Source organism: Lampetra fluviatilis, unplaced genomic scaffold (assembly GCF_964198595.1).
Source record: "Lampetra fluviatilis unplaced genomic scaffold, kcLamFluv1.1 SCAFFOLD_956, whole genome shotgun sequence".
NCBI lineage: Eukaryota > Metazoa > Chordata > Hyperoartia > Petromyzontiformes > Petromyzontidae > Lampetra > Lampetra fluviatilis.
The window spans coordinates 12019-37683 of record NW_027620975.1 but is presented as its reverse complement, the minus strand read 5'-3'; the positions used below and the strand labels follow the sequence as shown (position 1 = coordinate 37683).

General features: G+C 56.2%; 1 protein-coding gene and 1 long non-coding RNA gene across 2 annotated transcripts; one reads left to right on the top strand and one right to left on the bottom strand.

Moving 5' to 3' along the window:
• Nucleotides 1–1651: 1651 nt before the first annotated feature.
• LOC144954606 (uncharacterized) lies at nt 1652–7348 on the bottom strand. Its single transcript, XR_013641287.1, has 3 exons — nt 7113–7348; nt 3800–3976; nt 1652–1749 (listed from the first exon to the last, which is right to left on the bottom strand). It is a non-coding gene; the product is annotated as an uncharacterized LOC144954606 (long non-coding RNA).
• A 1846-nt stretch (nt 7349–9194) lies between these two features.
• On the top strand, nt 9195–21445 carry LOC144954607 (uncharacterized). The gene is made up of 6 exons (XM_078885059.1): nt 9195–9209; nt 11480–12230; nt 15177–15258; nt 15619–15847; nt 16223–16304; nt 21441–21445. Exons 1-6 carry the CDS (start codon nt 9195–9197, stop codon nt 21443–21445), a joined length of 1164 nt encoding a protein of 387 aa, XP_078741185.1.
• The last annotated feature ends 4220 nt before the right edge of the window (nt 21446–25665 follow it).

Below are 25665 nucleotides of genomic sequence, written 5' to 3'. Positions count from 1 at the left end.
CACCCACCCCACTCACCCACCCACCCCACCACCCTCACCCACCCACCACCACCACCCACCCACCCACCACCACCCACCCACCCACCCACCCACCCACCCACCCACCCCCCACCACCCCACCCACCCACCACCCACCCACCCACCCACCTACTCACTCACCCACCCACTAGCCACCCACCCACCCACTCACCCACCACTCACCCACCCACCCACTCACCCACCCACCCCACCACTCACTCACCCACCCACCACCCACCCACCCACCACCCACCCACCACCACACCCCACCACCACCACTCACCCACTCACCACCACCACCCACCCACCCACCACCCACCCACCCACTCACCCACCCACCCACTCACTCACCCACCCACCCATCCACCCACCCACCCATCCACCCACCCACCCACCCACTCACCCACCTACTCACCCACCTACTCACTCACCCACCCACCTACTCACCCACGCACTCACCCATCCACCCACCTACTCACCCACCCACCCACTCACTCACCCATCCACCCACCCACCCACCCACTCACCCACTCACTCACCCACCCACCCACCCACTCACCCACTCACCCACCCACCCACCTACTCACCCACCCACCCATCCACCCACCTACTCACTCACTCACCCACCCACCCACCTACTCACCCACCCACCCACTCACCCACCCAGCCACTCACCCACCCACCCACCCACTCACCCACCCACCCATCCACCCACCCACCCACCCACCCACTCACCCACTCACCCACCCACCCACTCACTCACTCACCCACCCACCCACCCACTCACCCACTCACTCACCCACCCACTCACTCACTCACCCACCCATCCACCCACCCACCCACTCACCCACTCACCCACCCACCCACTCACCCACCCACTCACCCACCCACCCACCTACTCACTCATCCACCCACTTAGCCACCCACCCACCCACTCACCCACCCACTCACCCATCCACCCACCCACTCACCCACCCACTCACCCACTCACTCACTCACTCACTCACCCACCCACCCACCCACCCACTCACCCACCCACCCACCCACTCACTCACTCACTCACCCACCCACCCACCCATCCACCCACTCACCCACCCACCCACCTACTCACTCATCCACCCACTTAGCCACCCACCCACCCACTCACCCACCCACTCACTCACTCACTCACTCACCCATCCACCCACCCACCCACCCACTCACCCACTCACTCACCCACCCACCCACCCACTCACCCACCCACCCACCCACTCACCCACCCACCCACTCACCCACCCACTCACTCACCCACCCACCCACTCACCCACCCACCCACTCACCCACCCACTCACTCACCCACCCACCCACTCACCCACCCACTCACTCACTCACCCACCCACCCACTCACCCACCCACCCACCCACTCACCCACCCACCCACCCACTCACCCACCCACCCACCCACTCACCCACTCACCCACCCACCCACCCACTCACCCACCCACCCACCCACTCACCCACTCACCCACCCACCCACCCACCCACTCACCCACCCACCCACTCACCCACCTACTCACCCACTCACCCACCCACCCACTCACCCCACCCACCCACTCACCCACCCACTCACCCACCTACTCACCCACTCACCTATTGTATCCCCGCAGTGAGAAGGAACCACGTGGTATGGTGGAGGTGCTGCTCTTGTAGTAGTAAATGCAGCCCGCGTGTAGCACCACGTAGCGCAGAGGCCCTGCACACACACACACATACACACAGTGGGTGGGTGGGTGAGTGGGTGGGTGGGTGGGTGAGTGAGTGGATGGCTGAGTTAGTGGGTGAGTGAGTGGGTGGGTGGGTGAGTGGGTGAGTGGGTGAGTGGGTGAGTGAGTGGGTGGGTGGGTGAGTGGGTGAGTGGGTGGGTGGGTGAGTGAGTGGGTGAGTGGGTGGGTGGGTGGGTGAGTGGGTGAGTGGGTGAGTGAGTGGGTGGGTGGGTGAGTGAGTGGATGGCTGAGTTAGTGGGTGAGTGAGTGGGTGAGTGAGTGGGTGAGTGGGTGAGTGGGTGAGTGAGTGGGTGGGTGGGTGGGTTAGTTGGCGAGTGAGTGAGTGAGTGAATGAATTGATGAGTGAGTGAGTAGGCGAGTGAGTGGGTGAGTGAGTGAGTGAGTGATTGAGTGGGCGGGTGAGTGAGTAGGCGAGTGAGTGAGTGAGTGGGTGAGTGAGTGAATGAATGGATGAGTGAGTGAGTGGCTGAGTGGCAGAGTGAGTGAGTGAGCGAGCAGGTGAGTGGCTGAGCGACTCACAGGCGAGGAAGGAGACCTGGGTTCCCCCCTTCTTGTGCAGGTAGCCTGCGAGTGGGTGAGTGAGTGGGTGAGTGGGTGAGTGAGTGAGTGAGTGGGTGAGTGAGTGAGTGAGTGGGTGAGTAGGTAAGTGAGTGGGTGAGTGAGTGGGTGAGTGAGTGGGTGAGTAGGTAAGTGAGTGGGTGAGTGAGTGGGTGAGTGAGTGAGTGAGTGGGTGGGTGAGTGAGTGAGTGGGTGAGTGAGTGGGTGAGTGAGTGAGTGGGTGGGTGAGTGAGTGAGTGGGTGAGTGAGTGAGTGAGTGGGTGAGTGAGTGAGTGGGTGAGTGAGTGAGTGAGTGAGTGGGTGAGTGCGTGAGTGAGTAAGTGAGTGGGTGAGTGGGTGAGTGGGCGGGTGAGTGGGTGAGTGGGTTAGTGAGTGGGTGAGTGGGTGAGTGAGTAGGCGAGTGAGTAGGCGAGTGAGTGGGTGAGTGAGTGAGTGAGTAAATGGATGAGTGAGTGCGTGGGTGAGTGGGTGGGTGGGTGGGTGTGTGGGTGGGTGGGTGAGTGGGTGGGTGGGTGAGTGGGTGGGTGGGTGGGTGGGTGGGTGAGTGGGTGGGTGGGTGGGTGAGTGGGTGAGTGGATGGGTGGGTGGGTGAGTGAGTGGGTGGGTGGGTGGGTGAGTGGGTGGGTGGGTGAGTGAGTGAATGAATGGATGAGTGAGTGAGCAGGCGAGCGAGTGGGTGAGTGGCTGAGCGACTCACAGGCGAGGAAGGACACCTGTGTCCCCCCCTTCTTGTGCAGGTAGCCTGCGAGTGGGTGAGTGGGTGAGTGGGTGGGTGAGTGAGTGAATGGATGGATGAGTGAGTGAGCAGGCGAGCGAGCGGGTGAGTGGCTGAGCGACTCACAGGCGAGGAAGGACACCTGTGTCCCCCCCTTCTTGTGCAGGTAGCCTGCGAGTGGGTGAGTGAGTGGGTGAGTGGGTGAGTGAGTGAGTGAGTGGGTGGGTGGGTGTGTGGGTGGGTGGGTGAGTGGGTGGGTGGGTGAGTGGGTGAGTGGATGGGTGGGTGGGTGAGTGGGTGGGTGGGTGAGTGGGTGGGTGGGTGGGTGAGTGAGTGAATGGATGGATGAGTGAGTGAGCAGGCGAGCGAGCGGGTGAGTGGCTGAGCGACTCACAGGCGAGGAAGGACACCTGTGTCCCCCCCTTCTTGTGCAGGTAGCCTGCGAGTGGGTGAGTGAGTGGGTGAGTGGGTGAGTGAGTGAGTGGGTGGGTGGGTGTGTGGGTGGGTGGGTGAGTGGGTGGGTGGGTGAGTGGGTGGGTGAGTGGATGGGTGGGTGGGTGAGTGGGTGGGTGGGTGGGTGAGTGGGTGGGTGAGTGGGTGAGTGAGTGAATGAATGGATGAGTGAGTGGGTGAGTGAGTGAGTAATTGTATGGGGGAGTGAGTGAGTGAGTGAGTGGGTGAGTGAGTGAATTAATGGATGAGTGAGTGAGCAGGCGAGCGAGCGGGTGAGTGGCTGAGCGACTCACAGGCGAGGAAGGACACCTGTGTCCCCCCCTTCTTGTGCAGGTAGCCGGAGTGTGTCACCCCGCCCGGCATCGTGAGAATACATTGCGCTCCGACTGACCGCATGGGCAACGGCCAATCACGACTGGAGGCTGACATCCTGGCCCCGTCCACCTGGTCAATGCTCACGACCCGCTCACCTGGTGAGGGGCGGAGGGGAGGGGGGGGTTGAGTTGTGTTGTTGGGGTCACCCGTTGACTCGCTCGCTCGCTCGCCCACTCGCCCACTCGCTCGCTCGCTCGCTCACTAATCTACTCACTCACTCACCAACTCACTCACTCACCGGCTCGCTCGCTCACTCACTCACTTACCCACTTACTCACTCACCCACTCACCCACCCACTCACTCATTCACCCACTCACTAATCTACTCACTCACCTATTCACTCACTCACCCACCCACTCACTCACTCCCCCATTCAATTGTTCACCCACTCACTCATTCACCCACTCACTAATCTACTCACTCACCTATTCACTCACTCGCCCACCCACTCGCTCACTCACCTACTCACTCACTCACTCACCAACTCACTCACTCCCCCATTCAATTGTTCACCCACCCATTCACTCACCCCCTCACTCATCCACCCACCCCCCACTCACTCACTCACCTACTCACTCACCTACTCACTCACCCACTCACTCACTCACTCACCCACCCACTCACTCACCAACTCACTAACCCACTCACCTCACTCACCCACCCACTCACCCACCCACTCACCCACCTACTCACTCACCCACTCACTCACTCACCTCACTCACTCACTCACCCACTCACTCACTCACCCACTCACTCACTCACCCACTCACCCACCCACCCACCCACTCACCCACTCATTCACTCCCGCATACAATTACTCACTCACTCACCCACTCACTCACCCACTCACTCCCCCATTCAATTGTTCACCCACCCATTCACTCACCCCCTCACTCACCCACCCACCCACCCCCCACTCACTCACTCACCCACTCAACCACTCACCCACTAGTGGGCGAGTCTGCGGGTGAGTGAATGTGTTGGTGAGTGGGTGAGTGAGTGGGTGGGTGAGTGGGTGAGTGGGTGAGTGGGTGAGTGAGTGGGTGGGTGAGTGAGTGAGTGGGTGAGTGGGTGAGTGAGTGAGTGAGTGGGTGGGTAGGTGGGTGGGTGGGTGGGTGGGTGAGTGAGTGAGTGAGTGGGTGAGTGGGTGGGTGAGTGGGTGGGTGGGTGGGTGAGTGGGTGGGTGAGTGGGTGAGTGGGTGGGTGGGTGAGTGAGTGAGTGAGTGGGTGAGTGGGTGAGTGAGTGGCTGGGTGGGTGGGTGAGTGAGTGGCTGGGTGGGTGAGTGGGTGGGTGGGTGAGTGAGTGGGTGGGTGGGTGGGTGAGTGAGTGAGTGGCTGGGTGGGTGAGTGGATGGGTGGGTGAGTGAGTGGCTAGGTGAGTGGGTGAGTGAGTGGCTGGGTGAGTGAGTGAGTGGGTGAGTCGGTGGGTGAGTGAGTGAGTGAGCAGGTGAGTGAGTGGCTGGGTGAGTGAGTGAGTGGGTGAGTGAGTGAGTGGGTGAGTCGGTGGGTGAGTGAGTGAGCGGGTGAGTGAGTGGCTGAGTGAGTGCGTGAGTGGGTGAGTGAATGGCTGGATGGGTGGGTGAGTGGATGGGTGAGTGGGTGAGTGGGTGAGTGGATGAATGCGTGGGTGGGTGAGTGAGTGGCTGGGTGAGTGCGTGAGTGAGTGGGAGGGTGGGTGGGTGAGTGAGTGGGTCAGTGGGTGGCTGAGTGGATGAGTGGGTAGGTGAGTGGGTGAGTGAATGGCTGGATGAGTGAGTGAGTGGGTGAGTGAGTGGGTGAGTGGCTGAGTGAGTGGCTGAGTGAGTGGCTGAGTGAGTAGGTGAGTGACTGAGTGAGTAGGCGAGTGAGTGGCTGAGTGAGTGAGTGAGTAGGTGGGAGTGTGTTTGTGTGACACTGGGGGGGAGACAAAGGTGGCCGGGCGTGGTGGTGCTGGCCACCCACCCCCTCTGTGTGTGTAGCCACAGTGCCGGTAGCCTTCATAGACGCTGCTGCTGCTGCTGCTACTCGCTACTAACAGCACTTGCCCCTACAGTCTGCTAGAGGCTACACGGGGAGCTTTTTATTTGGTGGTGGAGACAGAGGAACACTGCTTCCGGACCTCGACAGGGGAGTTTCAAACTCACTCACCCACTCACACAGCCACTCACCCAGCCACTCACCCAGCCACTCACCCAGCCAATCACCCAGCCACTCACCCAGCCACTCACCCAGCCACTCACCCAGCCACTCACCCAGCCACTCACCCACCCACTCACCTACTCACCCAGCCACTCACCCACCCACTCACCCAGCCACTCACCCACCCACTCACCCAGCCACTCACCCACTCACCCACTCACTCACCCAGCCACTCACCCAGCCACTCACCCAGCCACTCACCCAGTCACCCACTCACCCAGCCACTCACCCAGTCATCCACTCACACAGCCACTCACCCAGCCACTCACCCACCCACTCACCCAGCCACTCACCCACCCACTCACCCACTCACCCAGCCACTCATCCAGGCACCCACTCACACAGCCACTCACCCAGCCACTCACCCACCCACCCACCCAGCCACTCACCCACCCACTCAACCAGCCACTCACCCTGCCACTCACCCACTCACTCACCAAGCCACTCACCCAAGCACCCACTCACCCAAGCACCCACTCACCCAGCCACTCACTCGCCCAACCACTCACCCAGCCACTCACCCAGCCACTCACCCACTCACTCACCCAGCCACTCACTCACTCACTCAGCCACTCGCTCACCCAGCCACTCACCCAGCCACTCACCCAGCCACTCACCCAGCCACTCACTCACCCAGCCACTCACCCACTCACTCACCCACTCACTCACCCAGCCACTCACCCAGCCACTCACCCAGCCACTCACCCACTGACCCACTCACTCACTCAGCCACTCACTCAGCCACTCACCCACTCACTCACCCAGCCACTCACCCACTGACCCACTCACTCACTCAGCCACTCACCCACTGACCCACTCACTCACTCAGCCACTCGCTCACCCAGCCACTCACCCAGCCACTCACCCAGCCACTCACCCACTCACTCACCCACTCACTCACCCAGCCACTCACCCAGCCACTCACCCAGCCACTCACCCACTCACTTGCTCAGCGGAGAGACGCACAGACTCACCACCACACAGAGACCCATAGACTCACCACCACACAGAGACCCATAGACTCACCATCAACATTAATTCCATCCACTCACCTTCGTCAGCTGTTCATATAATCCATCGGACATCAGCTGATGATGCTGATGTTGCTGATGTTGATGCTGATGTTGCTGATGATGATGTTGTTGATGTTGCTGATGATGATGATGTTGCTGGTACAGAGCACTTGCCCCAACAAGTGTGTCACGGCTTTGCCGGGGGAGCTTTGTCTTTGTATTGACCACTGGACTCTAACCCCGACGAGAATGTGAGGACAAGACACCCTACTACCACCCCCCTCTCTCTCTCTTAAACTCTCCCCCCCCTCTCTTACCCTCACCCCTCACACCTCTCCCTCCCCCCCCTCTCTGTCTCTCTCTGTGTCTCTGTGTCTCTCACACCTCTCACACCTCCCCCACCCCCCTCTCTCTGTGTCTGTCACCCTCAAACCTCTCACACCTCTCCCACCCCCCTCTCTCTCTCTCTCTGTCTCTGTCACCCTCACACACCCCCTCCCCCCCTCTCTCTGTGTCTCTGTGTCTCTCTGTGTCTCTCACACCTCTCACACCTCCCCCACCCCCCTCTCTCTGTGTCTCTCTGTCTCTCTCTGTGTCTCTCTGTGTCTCTCACACCTCTCACACCTCCCCCACCCCTCCCCCCCTCTCTCTGTCTCTCTCTCTGTCTCTCTGTGTCTCTCCCACCTCTCTCTGTCTCTCTCTGTCACCCTCTCTCTCTCTGTTACTCCCCCCACCCCACCTCCCCCCCCTCTCTGTCTCTCTCTGTGTCTCTCACACCTCTCTCACCTCCCTCTCTCTCGCAGTCTCCGCTTTCTCGACTCAAAAACTTCCTGCTTTGAGAGTCGGGGGGGTTGCCAAACAATCCACTAGCCCCGCCCCCTCAACCCCCCTAGCCCCGCCCCTCAACCCCCCTAGCCCCGCCCCTCAACCCCCCCCCCCCTAGCCCCTCCCCTCAACCCCCCCTAGCCCCTCCCCCTGAACCCCCCTCTAGCCCCTCCCCCTCAACCCCCCAGCCCCTCCCCCTCAACCCCCCTAGCCCCTCCCCCTCAATCCCCCCTAGCCCCTCCCCCTCAACCCCCCCTAGCCCCTCCCCCTCAACCCCCCCTAGCCCCTCCCCTCAACCCCCCCTAGCCCCTCCCTTCAATCCCCCCTCGCCCCTCCCCCTCAACCCCCCCCCCCCTCGCCCCTCCCCTCAACCCCCCCTAGCCCCTCCCCCTCAATCCCCCCTCGCCCCTCCCCCTCAACCCCCCCTAGCTTCTCCCCCTCAACCCCCCCTAGCCCCTCCCCCTCAACCCCCCCTAGCCCCTCCCCCTCAACCCCCCTAGCCCCTCCCCCTCAACCCCCCTAGCCCCTCCCCCTCAACCCCCTCTAGCCCCTCCCCCTAACTCGCTCCTAGCCCCTCCCCCTCAACTCCCCTAGCCCCTCCCCCTCTAGCCCCTCCCCCTAACTCCCTCCTAGCCCCTCCCCCTCAAGCCCCCCTAGCCCCTCCCTTCAATCCGACCCGGCTTTAAGCCCCACCCCTTTCCGTTCAATTAGCCCCGCCCCCTCGCCCCCTACCGGCGAATCAGCAGCCTCGACGTGAACGAATCGGGAGCCAACTTCGAAGTTGGCCTCACCCCACCACCTATATAAGGTGAGGGAGCCGGTAACCATTGAGATGAACGTTAAAACGTAAATGATGTAAATTCAAAGTTGTCGTTATTAAAGTGTAAAGGTTTATTTATGAGTGCGTATTTGAGGTAAACTTGGGGTGCCTCTACGAGTTCGCAAGGTTTTTTTTGTAGATTCGGGTGAGTTTTGTTGTGCGTTTTACACGTTCAGACTGCACCCCGACTCGCATCTACATTCATTTAAAAGTTGTCGTTATTAAAGTGCAAAAGTTTTACTTCCGAGTGCGTATTTGAGGTAAACTTTGGGTTCCTCTACGAGTTAGCAAAGTTTGTATGAAACTCGGGTAAGTGTTGTGCAATTTACACGTTCAGATTGCAACCTCCCCTTACACTTCAACGCGGTTGATTTTTTTTAAACGGCTTAAAAAATTATATTAATTTTTTTTTATGTAAAGTAACTGGGGGAGTGTAAATTGTGCGTCTAAAGTTGAACGTTTGATCGCTCTGTGCGATGTTCGCTGTCAAGGTTTAAAGCGACCATAATAAGACCCACGTCCGTTAAAAAACGCGGGAAATTAGACATTCAAATGAGCTAACGCCGGCTTCTGATTGGTCAAGAGAGAGATGGGGTGGGGCGGAGAAAGTACAAAGCTGGCTTCTGATTGGTTAAGATGCCCCGCCCTTCCATATCGCGGGGTAATTATAAATTAAAATGAGCTAACGCCGGCTTCTGATTGGTCGACAGAGAAGGGGTGGGGGGGGAAGTACAATGCTGGCTTCTGATTGGATAGGAACTCCCCCCCCTTCCGTTACGTACCCTCCCCCCCGTTATATCGCCGGGCCCACGATATATTTATATCGCCAGGCTCGCGATAAATCGTATCTCTAATAAAAAAAAAATCGTTGAATATAATATTAATAATAATAAAAATTATAGTTAACTTTATTAAAGCCGGTGTAACGTAGATATATATAGAGAAAAAAAAACCTACCCCGTCATAGGTCAAATTAACGCGCGCGTTATATCTCCGAATTATTGCATTTGCAACCGTCACATTTACCTCAGGAATGTTGTAAAACGTGGGTTGTTACACAAAAACACAGACTCACCACCACACAGAGACCCATAGACTCATCAACACACAGAGACCCATAGACTCATCACCACACAGACTCACCACCACACAGAGACCCATAGACTCACCACCACACAGAGACCCATAGACTCACCACCACACAGAGACCCATAGACTCACCACCACACAGAGACCCATAGACTCACCACCACACAGAGACCCACAGACTCACCACCACACAGAGACCCATAGACTCATCACCACACAGAGACCCATAGACTCACCACCACACAGTGACCCATAGACTCATCACCACACAGAGACCCATAGACTCACCACCACACAGAGACCCATAGACTCACCACCACACAGAGACCCATAGACTCACCACCACACAGAGACCCATAGACTCACCACCACACAGAGACCCATAGACTCATCACCACACAGAGACCCATAGACTCACCACCACACAGAGACCCATAGACTCACCACCACACAGAGACCCATAGACTCATCACCACACAGAGACCCATAGACTCACCACCACACAGAGACCCACAGACTCACCACCACACAGAGACCCATAGACTCACCACCACACAGAAACCCACAGACTCACCACCACACAGAGACCCATAGACTCACCACCACACAGAGACCCATAGACTCATCACCACACAGAGACCCATAGACTCACCACCACACAGAGACCCATAGACTCACCACCACACAGAGACCCATAGACTCACCACCACACAGAGACCCATAGACTCACCACCACACAGAAACCCACAGACTCACCACCACACAGAGACCTATAGACTCACCACCACACAGAGACCCATAGACTCACCACCACACAGAGACCCATAGACTCACCACCACACAGAGACCCATAGACTCACCACCACACAGAGACCCACAGACTCACCACTACACAGAAACCCACAGACTCACCACCACACAGAGACCCATAGACTCACCACCACACAGACCCACAGACTCACCACCACACAGAGACCCATAGACTCATCATCACATAGAGACCCATAGACTCATCAACACACAGAGACCCATAGACTCACCACCACACAGAGACTCATAGACTCACCACCACACAGAGACCCATAGACTCATCAACACACAGAGACCCACAGACTCACCACCACACAGAGACCCACAGACTCACCACCACACAGAGACCCATAGACTCACCACCACACAGAGACCCATAGACTCACCACCACACAGAGACCCATAGACTCACCACACAGAGACCCACAGACTCACCACCACACAGAGACCCACAGACTCACCACCACACAGACCCATAGACTCATCACCACACAGAGACACATAGACTCACCACCACACACTCACTCACTCACCCACCCACTCACCCACTCATTCACTCACATTCACTGACTCGCCCACTCACCCACTCATTCACTCACCCACTCACTCATTCACTCATTCACTCACCCTCTCATTCACTCACCCACTCACTCACCCACTCACCCACCCACCCACTCACCCACCCACTCACCCACCCACTCACCCACTCACCCACCCACTCACCCACCCACCCACTCACCCACCCACTCACCCACCCACCCTCTCACTCATTCAGGCCGGTGGTCACCGCCGGTGCCTCCAACCCAACTCCTCACCGCCCCCCTCCCCACGTCCGCCAACGGATGGCGATCGGCGCGACGAGATCACCGGCGTCTTGAGAGCGACGACACCGAACCGCCACCACGCCGCCCCCGGCCCCCCGGCCGCTCCGCCCGGCGCCGGTTCGGCCGGAGGCCTTCCCCAGGAGCGGCTGACCCTGAGGCGACGACTTCCCCCCCCGACGTCGTCATCGGTGTCGTCCTTTTCCTCCTCCACCGTCGCGGCGTTGACCGGGGACGACGGCCGGGACGACTGCCTCAGCCGCCGGGCGGTGCGGGAGGGGTCCCCGGCCACGGTGGCGGTGGCGGCAAAGAAAGCGAAGCTGTGCCAGGCTCGCCGGAATTTTGCCGAGGTCGGACGCGGAATGATCGGAGCGGGGGGTGGTGGGGGGAGCCACGACGACCAATCGGGAGGAGGGCCGGGCAATTTCGGCGTTTCCAGCGGTACTCCCAGCGGTACTCCCGGAAGGAGTTGGACAAACGCTCCGGTCAACGCCGCGGGATTATGGAAGACTCCGGAAGCGACGGGCGCGGACAGATCGGCCGGTGGTACCACAGGCTCCGGGAAGTTCGTTGGAGCTCCCGGCACGGCCTGGTCGGGAAGGAGGCCGGCGTCGGCCGGCAAAGGCCCCGCCGCGCGGCCCTCTACGCCAAAGTGGGAACTACCGGGCCCATGCGGGAGAGGACGGGGCGAGGTGGTGGCGGCGGCGGTGACGACGGAGGGAGGGACTCCCAAATGCTTTGCCGAAGTGCAGATGGAGGTGCCGGTGAAGGGGGGGACGACGCCCGTGTCCGGTGAGAAGGTGGTGGGGGTGGTGGGGGTGATGGTGGCAGTAGAGGGGGTGGTGGAGGTGGTGGAGGGTGGTGGTGGTGGGGGCGGTGGTGGTGGTGGGGGCGGTGGTGGTGGTGGGGGCGGTGGTGGTGGGGGGGGGGCGGTGGTGGTGGTGGGGGCGGTGGTGGTGGTGGGGGCGGTGGTGGTGGTGGGGGCGGTGGTGGTGGTGGGGGCGGTGGTGGTGGTTCTTCACGTTCTGTAGATGTAGATGCCACTGGTTCTTCACGTTCTGTAGATGTAGATGCCACTGGTTCTTCACGTTCTGCAGATGTAGCTGCCACTGGTTCTTCACGTTCTGCAGATGTAGATGCCACTGGTTCTTCACGTTCTGCAGATGTAGATGCCACTGGTTCTTCACGTTCTGGAGATGTAGATGCCACTGGTTCTTCACGTTCTGTAGATGTAGATGCCACTGGTTCTTCATGTTCTGTAGATGCCACTGGTTCTTCACGTTCTGTAGATGCCACTGGTTCTTCACGTTCTGTAGATGCCACTGGTTCTTCACGTTCTGTAGATGTAGATGCCACTGGTTCTTCATGTTCTGTAGATGCCACTGGTTCGTCACGTTCTGTAGATGTAGATGCCACTGGTTCTTCATGTTCTGCAGATGAAGATGCCACTGGTTCTTCACGTTCTGTAGATGTAGATGCCACTGGTTCTTCACGTTCTGTAGATGAAGATGCCACTGGTTCTTCACGTTCTGCAGATGAAGATGCCACTGGTTCTTCACGTTCTGCAGATGTAGATGCCACTGGTTATTCACGTTCTACAGATGTAGATGCCACTGGTTATTCACGTTCTACAGATGTAGATGCCACTGGTTATTCACGTTCTACAGATGTAGATGCCACTGGTTATTCACGTTCTACAGATGTAGATGCCACTGGTTCTTCACGTTCTACAGATGTAGATGCCACTGGTTATTCAAGTTCTACAGATGTAGATGCCACTGGTTCTTCACGTTCTGCAGATGTAGATGCCACTGGTTCTTCACGTTCTACAGATGTAGATGCCACTGGTTCTTCACGTTCTACAGATGTAGATGCCACTGGTTATTCACGTTCTACAGATGTAGATGCCACTGGTTCTTCACGTTCTGCAGATGTAGATGCCACTGGTTCTTCACGTTCTGTAGATGTAGATGCCACTGGTTCTTCACGTTCTACAGATGTAGATGCCACTGATTCTTTACATTCTACAGATGTAGATGCCACTGGTTCTTCACGTTCTGTAGATGCCACTGGTTCTTCACGTTCTGCAGATGTAGATGCCACTGGTTCTTCACGTTCTGCAGATGTAGATGCCACTGGTTCTTCACGTTCTGTAGATGTAGATGCCACTGGTTCTTCACGTTCTACAGATGTAGATGCCACTGATTCTTTACATTCTACAGATGTAGATGCCACTGGTTCTTCACGTTCTGTAGATGCCACTGGTTCTTCACGTTCTGCAGATGTAGATGCCACTGGTTCTTCACGTTCTACAGATGTAGATGCCACTGGTTCTTCACGTTCTACAGATGTAGATGCCACTGGTTCTTCACGTTCTACAGATGTAGATGCCACTGGTTCTTCATGTTACACAGATGTAGATGCCACTGATTCTTTACATTCTACAGATGTAGATGCCACTGGTTCTTCACGTTCTGTAGATGTAGATGCCACTGGTTCTTCACGTTCTGTAAATGCCACTGGTTCTTCACGTTCTACAGATGTAGATGCCACTGGTTATTCACGTTCTGTAGATGTAGATGCCACTGGTTCTTCACGTTCTGTAGATGTAGATGCCACTGGTTCTTTACATTCTGCAGATGTAGATGCCACTGGTTCTTCACGTTCTACAGATGTAGATGCCACTGGTTCTTCACGTTCTATAGATGTAGATGCCACTGGTTCTTCACGTTCTATAGATGTAGATGCCACTGGTTCTTTACATTCTGCAGATGTAGATGCCACTGGTTCTTCACGTTCTATAGATGTAGATGCCACTGGTTCTTTACATTCTGCAGATGTAGATGCCACTGGTTCTTCACGTTCTATAGATGTAGATGCCACTGGTTCTTCACGTTCTGCAGGTGTAGATCCCACTGGTTCTTCACGTTCTGTAGATGTAGATGCCACTGGTTCTTTACATTCTGCAGATGTAGATGCCACTGGTTCTTCACGTTCTGCAGGTGTAGATGCCACTGGTTCTTCACGTTCTGCAGATGTAGATGCCACTGGTTCTTCACGTTCTGTAGATGTAGATGCCACTGGTTCTTCACGTTCTGTAGATGTAGATGCCACTGGTTCTTCACGTTCTGCAGGTGTAGATGCCACTGGTTCTTCACGTTCTGTAGATGTAGATGCCACTGGTTCTTCACGTTCTGCAGGTGTAGATGCCACTGGTTCTTCACGTTCTGTAGATGAAGATGCCACTGGTTCTTCACGTTTTGCAGGTGTAGATGCCACTGGTTCTTCACGCTCTGTAGATGTAGATGCCACTGGTTCTTCACGTTCTGCAGATGTAGATGCCACTGGTTCTACACGTTCTGTAGATGTAGATGCCACTGGTTCTTCACGTTCTGCAGGTGTAGATGCCACTGGTTCTTCACGTTCTGTAGATGAAGATGCCACTGGTTCTACACGTTCTGCAGATGTAGATGCCACTGGTTCTTCACGTTCTGTAGATGTAGATGCCACTGGTTCTTCACGTTCTGTAGATGTAGATGCCACTGGTTCTTCACGTTCTGCAGATGAAGATGCCACTGGTTCTTCACGTTCTGTAGATGTAGATGCCACTGGTTCTTCACGTTCCTACAGGTCCCTGTATGTGTTACCTTCTTAGGCACCGCTGCTCACTGCACTTGCCCCGACAGCCCGGTTTTGAGGCTACCTGGTGGGGGGGGACCCTTTGTCTTTGTGGAGCAGGCAGAGTGCGTCCGTCCGGAGAGCCGGAGAACCAGGAGTCGAGTGTCCGTGTCGCTGTCAGAGTTCGACCCTTGAGCCAAAGGTCAGTTCACTCAGTCAGCCACTCACTCAGCCACTCACTCAGCCACTCACTCAGCCACTCACTCACTCAGCCACTCACTCAGCCACTCACTCAGCCACTCACTCAGCCACTCACTCAGCCACTCACTCAGCCACTCACTCAGCCACTCACTCAGCCACTCACTCAGCCACTCAGCCACTCACTCAGCCACTCACTCAGCCACTCACTCAGCCACTCACTCAGCCACTCACTCAGCCACTCACTCAGCCACTCACTCAGCCACTCACTCAGCCACTCACTCAGCCACTCACTCAGCCACTCACTCAGCCACTCACTCAGCCACTCACTCAGCCACTATGGGTCTCTGTGTGGCGTCCGCAGGGAACTGGCGGAGGGACAAACCTCCGCCGTGCTCACGACCAGGCGCACCGTCACCCTCAGACCGCCGGCGCAGCAGCAGCAGCAGCATCATCAGCAGCAGCATCAGCAGCAGCATCAGCAGCAGCATCAGCTGCAGCATCAGCAGCAGCAGCAGCAGCAGCTGCAGCAGCATCAGCAGCGGCAGCAGCAGACGACGTCTTCGCTCGAACACCGATTTACTTTTGACATGGTCTTCGGGCCAGAGAGTGGTGGCGGTGGCAGTGGTGGTGGTGGTGACTGTGGTGGTGGTGGTGGTGACGGCGGTGGTGGCGGTGGTGGTGGTGGTTGCGGTGGTGACTGTGGTGGTGGCGGCGGTGGTGGTGGTGGCGGTGGCTGCGGTGGTGGCGGCGGTGGTGGTGGTGGTGGCGGTGGCTGCGGTGGTGGCGGCAGTGGCGGTGGTGGTGATGGTGGTGGTGGCTGCGGTGGTGGTGTTGGTGGCGGTGGCTGCGTTGGCTGTTCGGAGCGGCAGCAGCAGCAGAATCATCATCAGCAGCAGCATCATCAGCAGCAGCAGCAGGAGGTGTACGTGGCGGTGGGGCTGCCGCTGCTGATCTGCGCCCTGCAGGGCTACAACGCCTGCCTCTTCGCATACGGGCAGACCGGGGCGGGCAAATCCTACACGTGCGTGCACCTCGCCTGGGTGTGTGGTGACTGTGTGTGTGACTGTGTTTGTGTGACTGTGTTTGTGTGACTGTGTGTGTGTGGTGTGTGTGTGTGTGATTCTGTGTGTGTGTGTGTGTCTGTGCGTGTCTGTGAGTGTCTGTGTGCGTGCGTGCACCTCGCCTGGGTGTGTGGTGTCTGTGTGTGTCTGTGTGTGTGTGTGTCTATGTGTGTGCGTGTGTCTGTGTGTGTGACTGTGTGTCTGTGAGTGTGTGACTGTGTGTGTGTGTCTGTCTGTGTGTGTATGTGTGTGTCGTGTGTGTCTGTGTGTGCGTGCGTGCACCTCGCCCGGTTGTGTGGTGACTGTGTGTGTGTCTATGTGTCTGTGTGTGTGTGTGCGTGCGTGCACCTCGCCTGGTTGTGTGGTGACTGTGTGTGTCTGTGTGTCTGTGCGTCTGTATGTGTGTGTGTGCGTGCACCTCGCCTGGGTGTGTGGTGTCTGTGTGTGACTGTGTGTGTGTGTGTGTCTGTGTGTGCGTGCGTGCACCTCGCCTGGGTGTGTGGTGTGTCTGTGTGCATGTCTGTGTGTGTGTCTGTGTGTGTCTGCGTTTGTGTGCGTGTCTGCGTTTGTGTGCGTGTCTGTGTGTGTGTCTTGTGTGTTCGTCTGCGTGCGCGTCTGCGTGTCTGTGTGCGTGTCTGTGGCCTCAAGGTGCACATGGCCTGGCACAAGCGTCGTGGTGACGTCACCGCCACTTAGTGGCGATTGTTGTGTCTGTGTGTGCGTGTCTGCGTGTGCGTGTGTGTGCGTGTCTGTGTGTGTGTGCGTGTCTGTGTGTGTGTGCGTGTCTGTGTGTGTGTGCGTGTCTGTGTGCGTGTCTGTGTGTGTGTGTGTGCGTGTCTGTGTGTGTGTGCGCGTGTGTGTGTGTGTGCGCGTGTGTGTGTGCGTGTGCGTGTCTGTGTGCGTGTCTGTGTGCGTGTGCGTGTCTGTGTGTGTGTGCGTGTCTGTGTGTGTGTGCGTGTCTGTGCGTGTGTGTCTGTGCGTGTCTGTGTGTGTGTGCGTGTGTGTCTGTGCGTGTCTGTGTGTGTGCGTGTCTGTGTGTGTGTGCGTGTGTGTGTGCGTGTGTGTGTGCGTGTCTGTGTGTGTGTGCGTGTCTGTGTGTGTGTGCGTGTGTGTCTGTGCGTGTCTGTGTGTGTGCGTGTCTGTGTGTGTGTGCGTGTCTGTGTGTGTGTGCGTGTCTGTGTGTGTGTGCGTGTCTGTGTGTGTGTGCGTGTCTGTGTGTGTGTGCGTGTGTGTGTGCGTGTGTGTGTGCGTGTCTGTGTGTGTGTGCGTGTCTGTGTGTGTGTGCGTGTCTGTGTGTGTGTGCGTGTCTGTGTGTGTGTGCGTGTCTGTGTGTGTGTGCGTGTGTGTGTGCGTGTCTGTGTGTGTGTGCGTGTCTGTGTGTGTGTGCGTGTCTGTGTGTGTGCGTGTGTGTCTGTGCGTGTCTGTGTGTGTGTGCGTGTCTGTGTGTGTGTGCGTGTCTGTGTGTGTGTGCGTGTCTGTGTGTGTGTCTGTGTGTGTGTGCGTGTCTGTGTGTGTGTGTGCGTGTGTGTGTGTGTAGCAGTAGTGTAGTCGTGGTTGGCGCTACGCTGCGCTACAAACCCGGCGACCCGAGTTCGATTCCCACCACAGTGACAGCGATTATCTGAACCACTCCTGGGCCTCCCCTAGGTCGACTCAGCCTCAAATGAGTACCTGGTGTGGCGGTGGTGGTGGTGTAGTGAACATGGCTAGCACTGGGGAGACAAAGGCGGCCGGGCGTGGTGGTGCTGGCCACCCACCCCCTCTGTGTGTGTAGCCACAGTGCCGATAGCCTTCATAGACGCTGCTGCTGCTGCTACTTGCTAACAGCACTTGCCCCTACAGTCTGTTAGAGGCTACACGGGGGATCTTTGTCTTTGTGCATGGGGGAGTGAGTGAGCCAGTGACTAAGTGAGTGAATGGGTGAGTAGGTGAGTGAGTATCTGAGCGAGTGGCTGAGTGACTGAGTGAGTAGCTGAGCGAGTGACTGAGTGAGTAGGTGAGTGACTGAGTGAGTGAGCGAGTGAGTAGCTGACCGAGTGACTGAGTGAGTAGGTGAGTGACTGAGTGAGTAGCTGAGCGAGTGAGTGAGTGAGTAGGTGAGTGGCTGAGTGACTGAGTGAGTGACTGAGTGAGTAGCTGAGCGAGTGAGTGAGTGACTGAGTGAGTAGCTGAGCGAGTGACTGAGTGAGTAGGTGAGTGGCTGAGTGACTGAGTGAGTGACTGAGTGAGTAGCTGAGCGAGTGACTGAGTGAGTAGGTGAGTGACTGAGTGAGTGAGCGAGTGAGTAGCTGACCGAGTGACTGAGTGAGTAGGTGAGTGACTGAGTGACTGAGTGAGTAGCTGAGCGAGTGAGTGAGTGAGTAGGTGAGTGGCTGAGTGACTGAGTGAGTGACTGAGTGAGTAGCTGAGCGAGTGAGTGAGTGACTGAGTGAGTAGCTGAGCGAGTGACTGAGTGAGTAGGTGAGTGACTGAGTGAGTAGGTGAGTGAGTGAGCGAGTGAGTAGCTGACCGAGTGACTGAGTGAGTAGGTGAGTGACTGAGTAGCTGAGCGAGTGAGTGAGTAGGTGAGTGGCTGAGTGACTGACTGAGTGAGTAGCTGAGCGAGTGAGTGAGTGACTGCGTGAGTAGCTGAGCGAGTGACTGAGTGAGTAGGTGAGTGGCTGAGTGACTGAGTGAGTGACTGAGTGAGTGACTGAATGAGTGACTGAGTGAGTGGCTGATTGAGTAGGTGAGTGAGTGAGCGAGTGTGTAGCTGAGCGAGTGACTGAGTAGGTGAGTGACTGAGTGAGTGAGTAGGTGAGCGAGTGAGCGAGTGGCTGAGTGAGTAGGTGAGTGACTGAGTGAGTGGCTGAGTGAGTGGGTGAGTAGGTGGGAGTGTGTGTGTCTGTGTGAGAGTGTCTGTGTGTGCGTGTCTGTGCGTGTGTGTCTGTGCGTGTCTGTGTGTGTGTGCGTGTGTGTCTGTGCGTGTCTGTGTGTGTGCGTGTCTGTGTGTGTGTGCGTGTGTGTGTGTGTGTGCGTGTCTGTGTGTGTGTGCGTGTCTGTGTGTGTGTGCGTGTGTGTCTGTGCGTGTCTGTGTGTGTGCGTGTCTGTGTGTGTGTGCGTGTCTGTGTGTGTGTGCGTGTCTGTGTGTGTGTGCGTGTCTGTGTGTGTGTGCGTGTCTGTGTGTGTGTGCGTGTGTGTGTGCGTGTCTGTGTGTGTGTGCGTGTCTGTGTGTGTGTGCGTGTCTGTGTGTGTGTGCGTGTCTGTGTGTGTGTGCGTGTGTGTGTGCGTGTCTGTGTGTGTGTGCGTGTCTGTGTGTGTGTGCGTGTCTGTGTGTGTGCGTGTGTGTCTGTGCGTGTCTGTGTGTGTGTGCGTGTCTGTGTGTGTGTGCGTGTCTGTGTGTGTGTGCGTGTCTGTGTGTGTGTCTGTGTGTGTGTGCGTGTCTGTGTGTGTGTGTGCGTGTGTGTGTGTGTAGCAGTAGTGTAGTCGTGGTTGGCGCTACGCTGCGCTACAAACCCGGCGACCCGAGTTCGATTCCCACCACAGTGACAGCGATTATCTGAACCACTCCTGGGCCTCCCCTAGGTCGACTCAGCCTCAAATGAGTACCTGGTGTGGCGGTGGTGGTGGTGTAGTGAACATGGCTAGCACTGGGGAGACAAAGGCGGCCGGGCGTGGTGGTGCTGGCCACCCACCCCCTCTGTGTGTGTAGCCACAGTGCCGATAGCCTTCATAGACGCTGCTGCTGCTGCTACTTGCTAACAGCACTTGCCCCTACAGTCTGTTAGAGGCTACACGGGGGATCTTTGTCTTTGTGCATGGGGGAGTGAGTGAGCCAGTGACTAAGTGAGTGAATGGGTGAGTAGGTGAGTGAGTATCTGAGCGAGTGGCTGAGTGACTGAGTGAGTAGCTGAGCGAGTGACTGAGTGAGTAGGTGAGTGACTGAGTGAGTGAGCGAGTGAGTAGCTGACCGAGTGACTGAGTGAGTAGGTGAGTGACTGAGTGAGTAGCTGAGCGAGTGAGTGAGTGAGTAGGTGAGTGGCTGAGTGACTGAGTGAGTGACTGAGTGAGTAGCTGAGCGAGTGAGTGAGTGACTGAGTGAGTAGCTGAGCGAGTGACTGAGTGAGTAGGTGAGTGGCTGAGTGACTGAGTGAGTGACTGAGTGAGTAGCTGAGCGAGTGACTGAGTGAGTAGGTGAGTGACTGAGTGAGTGAGCGAGTGAGTAGCTGACCGAGTGACTGAGTGAGTAGGTGAGTGACTGAGTGACTGAGTGAGTAGCTGAGCGAGTGAGTGAGTGAGTAGGTGAGTGGCTGAGTGACTGAGTGAGTGACTGAGTGAGTAGCTGAGCGAGTGAGTGAGTGACTGAGTGAGTAGCTGAGCGAGTGACTGAGTGAGTAGGTGAGTGACTGAGTGAGTAGGTGAGTGAGTGAGCGAGTGAGTAGCTGACCGAGTGACTGAGTGAGTAGGTGAGTGACTGAGTAGCTGAGCGAGTGAGTGAGTAGGTGAGTGGCTGAGTGACTGACTGAGTGAGTAGCTGAGCGAGTGAGTGAGTGACTGCGTGAGTAGCTGAGCGAGTGACTGAGTGAGTAGGTGAGTGGCTGAGTGACTGAGTGAGTGACTGAGTGAGTGACTGAATGAGTGACTGAGTGAGTGGCTGATTGAGTAGGTGAGTGAGTGAGCGAGTGTGTAGCTGAGCGAGTGACTGAGTAGGTGAGTGACTGAGTGAGTGAGTAGGTGAGCGAGTGAGCGAGTGGCTGAGTGAGTAGGTGAGTGACTGAGTGAGTGGCTGAGTGAGTGGGTGAGTAGGTGGGAGTGTGTGTGTCTGTGTGAGAGTGTCTGTGTGTGTGTGTCTGTGTGTGTGTCTGTGTGTGTGTGTGACACTGGGGGAGACAAAGGCGGCCGGGCGTGGTGGTGCTGGCCACCCACCCCCTCTGTGTGTGTAGCCACAGTGCCGGTAGCCTTCATAGACGCTGCTGCTGCTACTAACAGCACTTGTCCCTACAGCCTGCTAGAGGCTACGCGGCTCGGGTCGTCTCCTTTGTCTTGTGTGTCTCCACTGGGCCCTGGGCCTCCCCTAGGTCGACTCAGCCTCAAGTGCTGGGGCAAGCCGCCGTTTGCTTGTTTGGGTTGTTGCCGCGCGCAGGATGATGGGCTCCGACGAGGCTCCGGGCGTCATCCCGCGCTTCTGCGAAGACCTCTTCCGGCGCATCGAAGACGCGCCGGCCGACGAGGTCTCGGCGCCTGTTTTAGGCGCACTTCGCCGTTGTTGTGTTTTTTTTCAATGATTGGTTTTTTTAATTGGTTAATTTTGTTATTGATTTTTTTTTATTGATTTTTTTTTTTTCGCCGATTTATTTTTTCACTGATTAATTTTTTTCACTGATCATTTTCTTCGCCGATTATTATATTTCGCCGATTTTTTGTTTTCACTGATTATTTGTTTTACTGTATTTTTTTCATTGATTATTGTTTTCACTGATAATTTTTATAATTGATTCATTTTTTTATTGATTTTTTTTTTTTCACCGATTTTTTTTATTTTCACCGATTTATTTTTTCACCGATTTATTTTTTCACTGATCATTTTTTTTCACTGATTATTATATTTCGCCGATTTTTTTCACTGATTATTTGTGTTACTGTATTTTTTCATTGATTATTGTTTTCACTGATCATTTTTATAATTGATTCATTTTTTTATTGATTATTTTTTCACTGATTTTTTTTTTTTCACCCATTATTATTTTCACCGATTGTTTATTTCACTGACCTTTTTTTTTCACTGATTATTATATTTCGCCGATTTTTTTCACTGATAATTTTTTTAACTGATTTTTTCATTGATTATTTTTTCACTGATAATTTTTATAATTTATTAACTTTTTTATTGATTTTGTTATTGATTTTTTTGTAACGATTTTTTTTATTTTACTTATTCTTTTTTTTACTGATTCTTTTTACTGATAATTTTTTTTCACCGATTATTTTTTTCCACTGATTTTTTTTCACGGACTATTTTTTTCCCTCAGGTAATTTTTTTTACTGATTCTTTTTTTTCACTGACTTTTTTTTTTTACTGAATTTTTTTTCACCGATTATTTTTTTTCACCGATTATTTTTTTTACCGATTATTTTTTCTCACGGATTCTTTTTTCACTGATTCTTCTTCTTTACTGATTTTTTTCACCGATTCTTTTTTTGACTCACCCACCCACCCACTCACCTACCCACCCACTCACCCACCCACCCACTCGCCCACCCACTCACCCACTCACTCACCCACTCACTCACCCACTCACTCACCCACCCACTCACCCACTCACCCACCCACTCACTCACCCACTCACTCACCCACCCACTCACCCACTCACTCACCCACCCACTCGCCCACCCACTCACCCACCCACTCACCCGCCCACCCACTCGCCCACCCACTCACCCACTCACTCACCCACTCACTCACCCACTCACTCACCCACTCACTCACCCACTCACTCACCCACTCACTCACCCACCCACTCACCCACTCACCCACCCACTCACCCACTCACCCACCCACTCACTCACCCACCCACCCACTCACCCACCCACCCACTCGCCCACCCACTCGCCCACCCACTCGCCCACTCACTCACTCACTCACCCACTCACCCACGCACTCACCGATCCGTGTCCCAGGCTGATCCGTCTCCCTTGTTCCCTTCTGCCGAACGTTCCAGGCCGTGTTCCACGTGGAGTTGAGCTTCTACGAGATCTACAACGAGAAGATCCACGACCTCCTGTGCAGCGCCGGGCAGCGGCGAGCCGCAGTGAGTGGGGGGGGTAGTGACGGCTGTGCTCACTCAGCCACTCACTCACTCAGTCACTCACTCAGTCAGCCACTCACTCAGTCACTCAGCCACTCGCTCACTCACTCAGCCACTCACTCAGCCACTCACTCAGTCACTCACTCAGTCACTCACTCACTCAGCCACTCACTCACTCAGTCACTCACTCAGCCACTCACTCACTCACTCAGCCACTCACTCAGTCACTCACTCAGCCACTCACCCACCTACTCACCCACCCACTCACCCACCCACTCACTCACCCACTCACCCACTCACTCACCCACCCACCCACTCACTCACCCACTCACCCACCCACCTACTCACCACTCACCCACCTACTCACCCACTCACTCACCCACCCACTCACTCACCCACTCACTCACCCACCTACTCACCCACCTACTCACCCACCTACTCACCCACTAACCCACCTACTCACCCACCTACTCACCCACCCACTCACCCACCCACTCACCCACCCACTCATCCACCTACTCACCCACCCACTCACCCACTCACCCGCCCACCCACCCACCCACTCACTCGCTACTCACCCACTCACTCACCCACTCACCCACTCACTCACCCACCTACTCACCCACCTACTCACCCACTAACCCACCTACTCACCCACCCACTCACCCACCCACTCACCCACCCACTCACCCACCCACTCACCCACCCACTCATCCACCTACTCACCCACCCACCCACCCACTCACTCGCTACTCACCCACTCACCCACTCACCCACTCACCCACCCACCCACCCACTCGCTACTCACCCACTCACCCACTCACCCACTCACCCACCCACTCACTCGCTACTCGCCACTCACCACTGTGACTCACTCGCTACTCACCACTCACCCACTCACCCACTCACTCACCCACTCACCCACTCACTCACCACTCACTCACCACTCACTCACCACTCACACTCACCGCTGTGTGATGTTCTCTCTGTGCCAGCTGCGGGTCAGGGAGCACCCCACCCTGGGCCCCTACATCGAGGGTCTTTCCACGTGAGTCGCTCGTTTAGTCGCTCGCTCAGTCAGTCAGTCACTCGCTCAGTCGCTCACTCAGTCAGTCAGTCGCTCACTCAGTCAGTCAGTCACTCGCTCACTCGGTCAGTCAGTCGCTCACTCAGTCAGTCACTCAGTCGCTCAGTCAGTCACTCGCTCACTCGGTCAGTCAGTCACTCGCTCACTCAGTCACTCGCTCAGTCACGCATTCATTCGCTCAGTCACTCGCTCAGTCAGTCACTCACTCAGTCGCTCACTCAGTCAGTCACTCAGTCACTCGCTCAGTCAGTCACTCACTCAGTCGCTCACTCAGTCGCTCACTCAGTCAGTCAGTCGCTCGCTCGCTCAGTCGCTCGCTCAGTCGCTCACTCAGTCAGTCAGTCACTCGCTCACTCAGTCACTCGCTCAGTCAGTCACTCACTCAGTCGCTCACTCAGCCACTCAGTCACTCGCTCACTCAGTCACTCACTCAGTCGCTCACTCAGTCAGTCGCTCACTCAGTCACTCAGTCAGTCACTCAGTCACTCGCTCAGTCAGTCACTCACTCAGTCGCTCACTCAGTCGCTCACTCACTCAGTCAGTCGCTCGCTTCGCTCAGTCGCTCGCTCAGTCGCTCACTCAGTCAGTCGCTCACTCAGTCAGTCAGTCACTCGCTCACTCAGTCACTCGCTCAGTCAGTCACTCACTCAGTCGCTCACTCAGCCACTCAGTCACTCAGTCACTCGCTCACTCAGTCACTCACTCAGTCGCTCACTCAGTCACTCGCTCACTCAGTCACTCACTCAGTCGCTCACTCAGTCAGTCGCTCACTCAGTCACTCAGTCAGTCATTCGCTCACTCAGTCAGTCACTCACTCAGTCAGTCAGTAGCTCACTCAGTCAGTTGCTCGCTCGCTCAGTCACTCGCTCAGTCACTCGCTCAGTCACTCGCTCAGTCAGTCAGTCAGTAGCTCACTCAGTCAGTTGCTCGCTCGCTCAGTCACTCGCTCAGTCACTCGCTCAGTCACTCGCTCAGTCACTCGCTCAGTCACTCGCTCAGTCACTCGCTCAGTCACTCGCTCAGTCAGTCGCTCAGTCAGTCGCTCAGTCACTCGCTCAGTCAGTCAGTCAGTAGCTCACTCAGTCAGTTGCTCAGTCACTCGCTCAGTCAGTCGCTCAGTCACTCGCTCAGTCACTCGCTCAGTCACTCGCTCAGTCAGTCGCTCAGTCACTCGCTCAGTCAGTCACTCAGTCAGTCGCTCACTCAGTCAGTTGCTCGCTCGCTCAGTCACTCGCTCAGTCACTCGCTCAGTCACTCGCTCACTCAGTCGCTCTGTCAGTCAGTCACTCGCTCACTCAGTCACTCGCTCAGTCACTCACTCAGTCAGTCGCTCAGTCACTCGCTCAGTCACTCGCTCAGTCACTCGCTCAGTCACTCGCTCAGTCACTCGCTCAGTCAGTCGCTCAGTCAGTCAGTCAGTAGCTCACTCAGTCAGTTGCTCGCTCGCTCAGTCACTCGCTCAGTCACTCGCTCAG

Excerpts from the sequence above, each read along its gene's own strand:
- LOC144954607 (XM_078885059.1), top strand. Across the intron at positions 12,231-15,176 it reads GGGGACGACGCCCGTGTCCG|GCAGAGTGCGTCCGTCCGGA; the intron begins GTGAGAAGGTGG and ends TTTGTGGAGCAG. Across the intron at positions 15,259-15,618 it reads GTTCGACCCTTGAGCCAAAG|GGAACTGGCGGAGGGACAAA; the intron begins GTCAGTTCACTC and ends TGGCGTCCGCAG.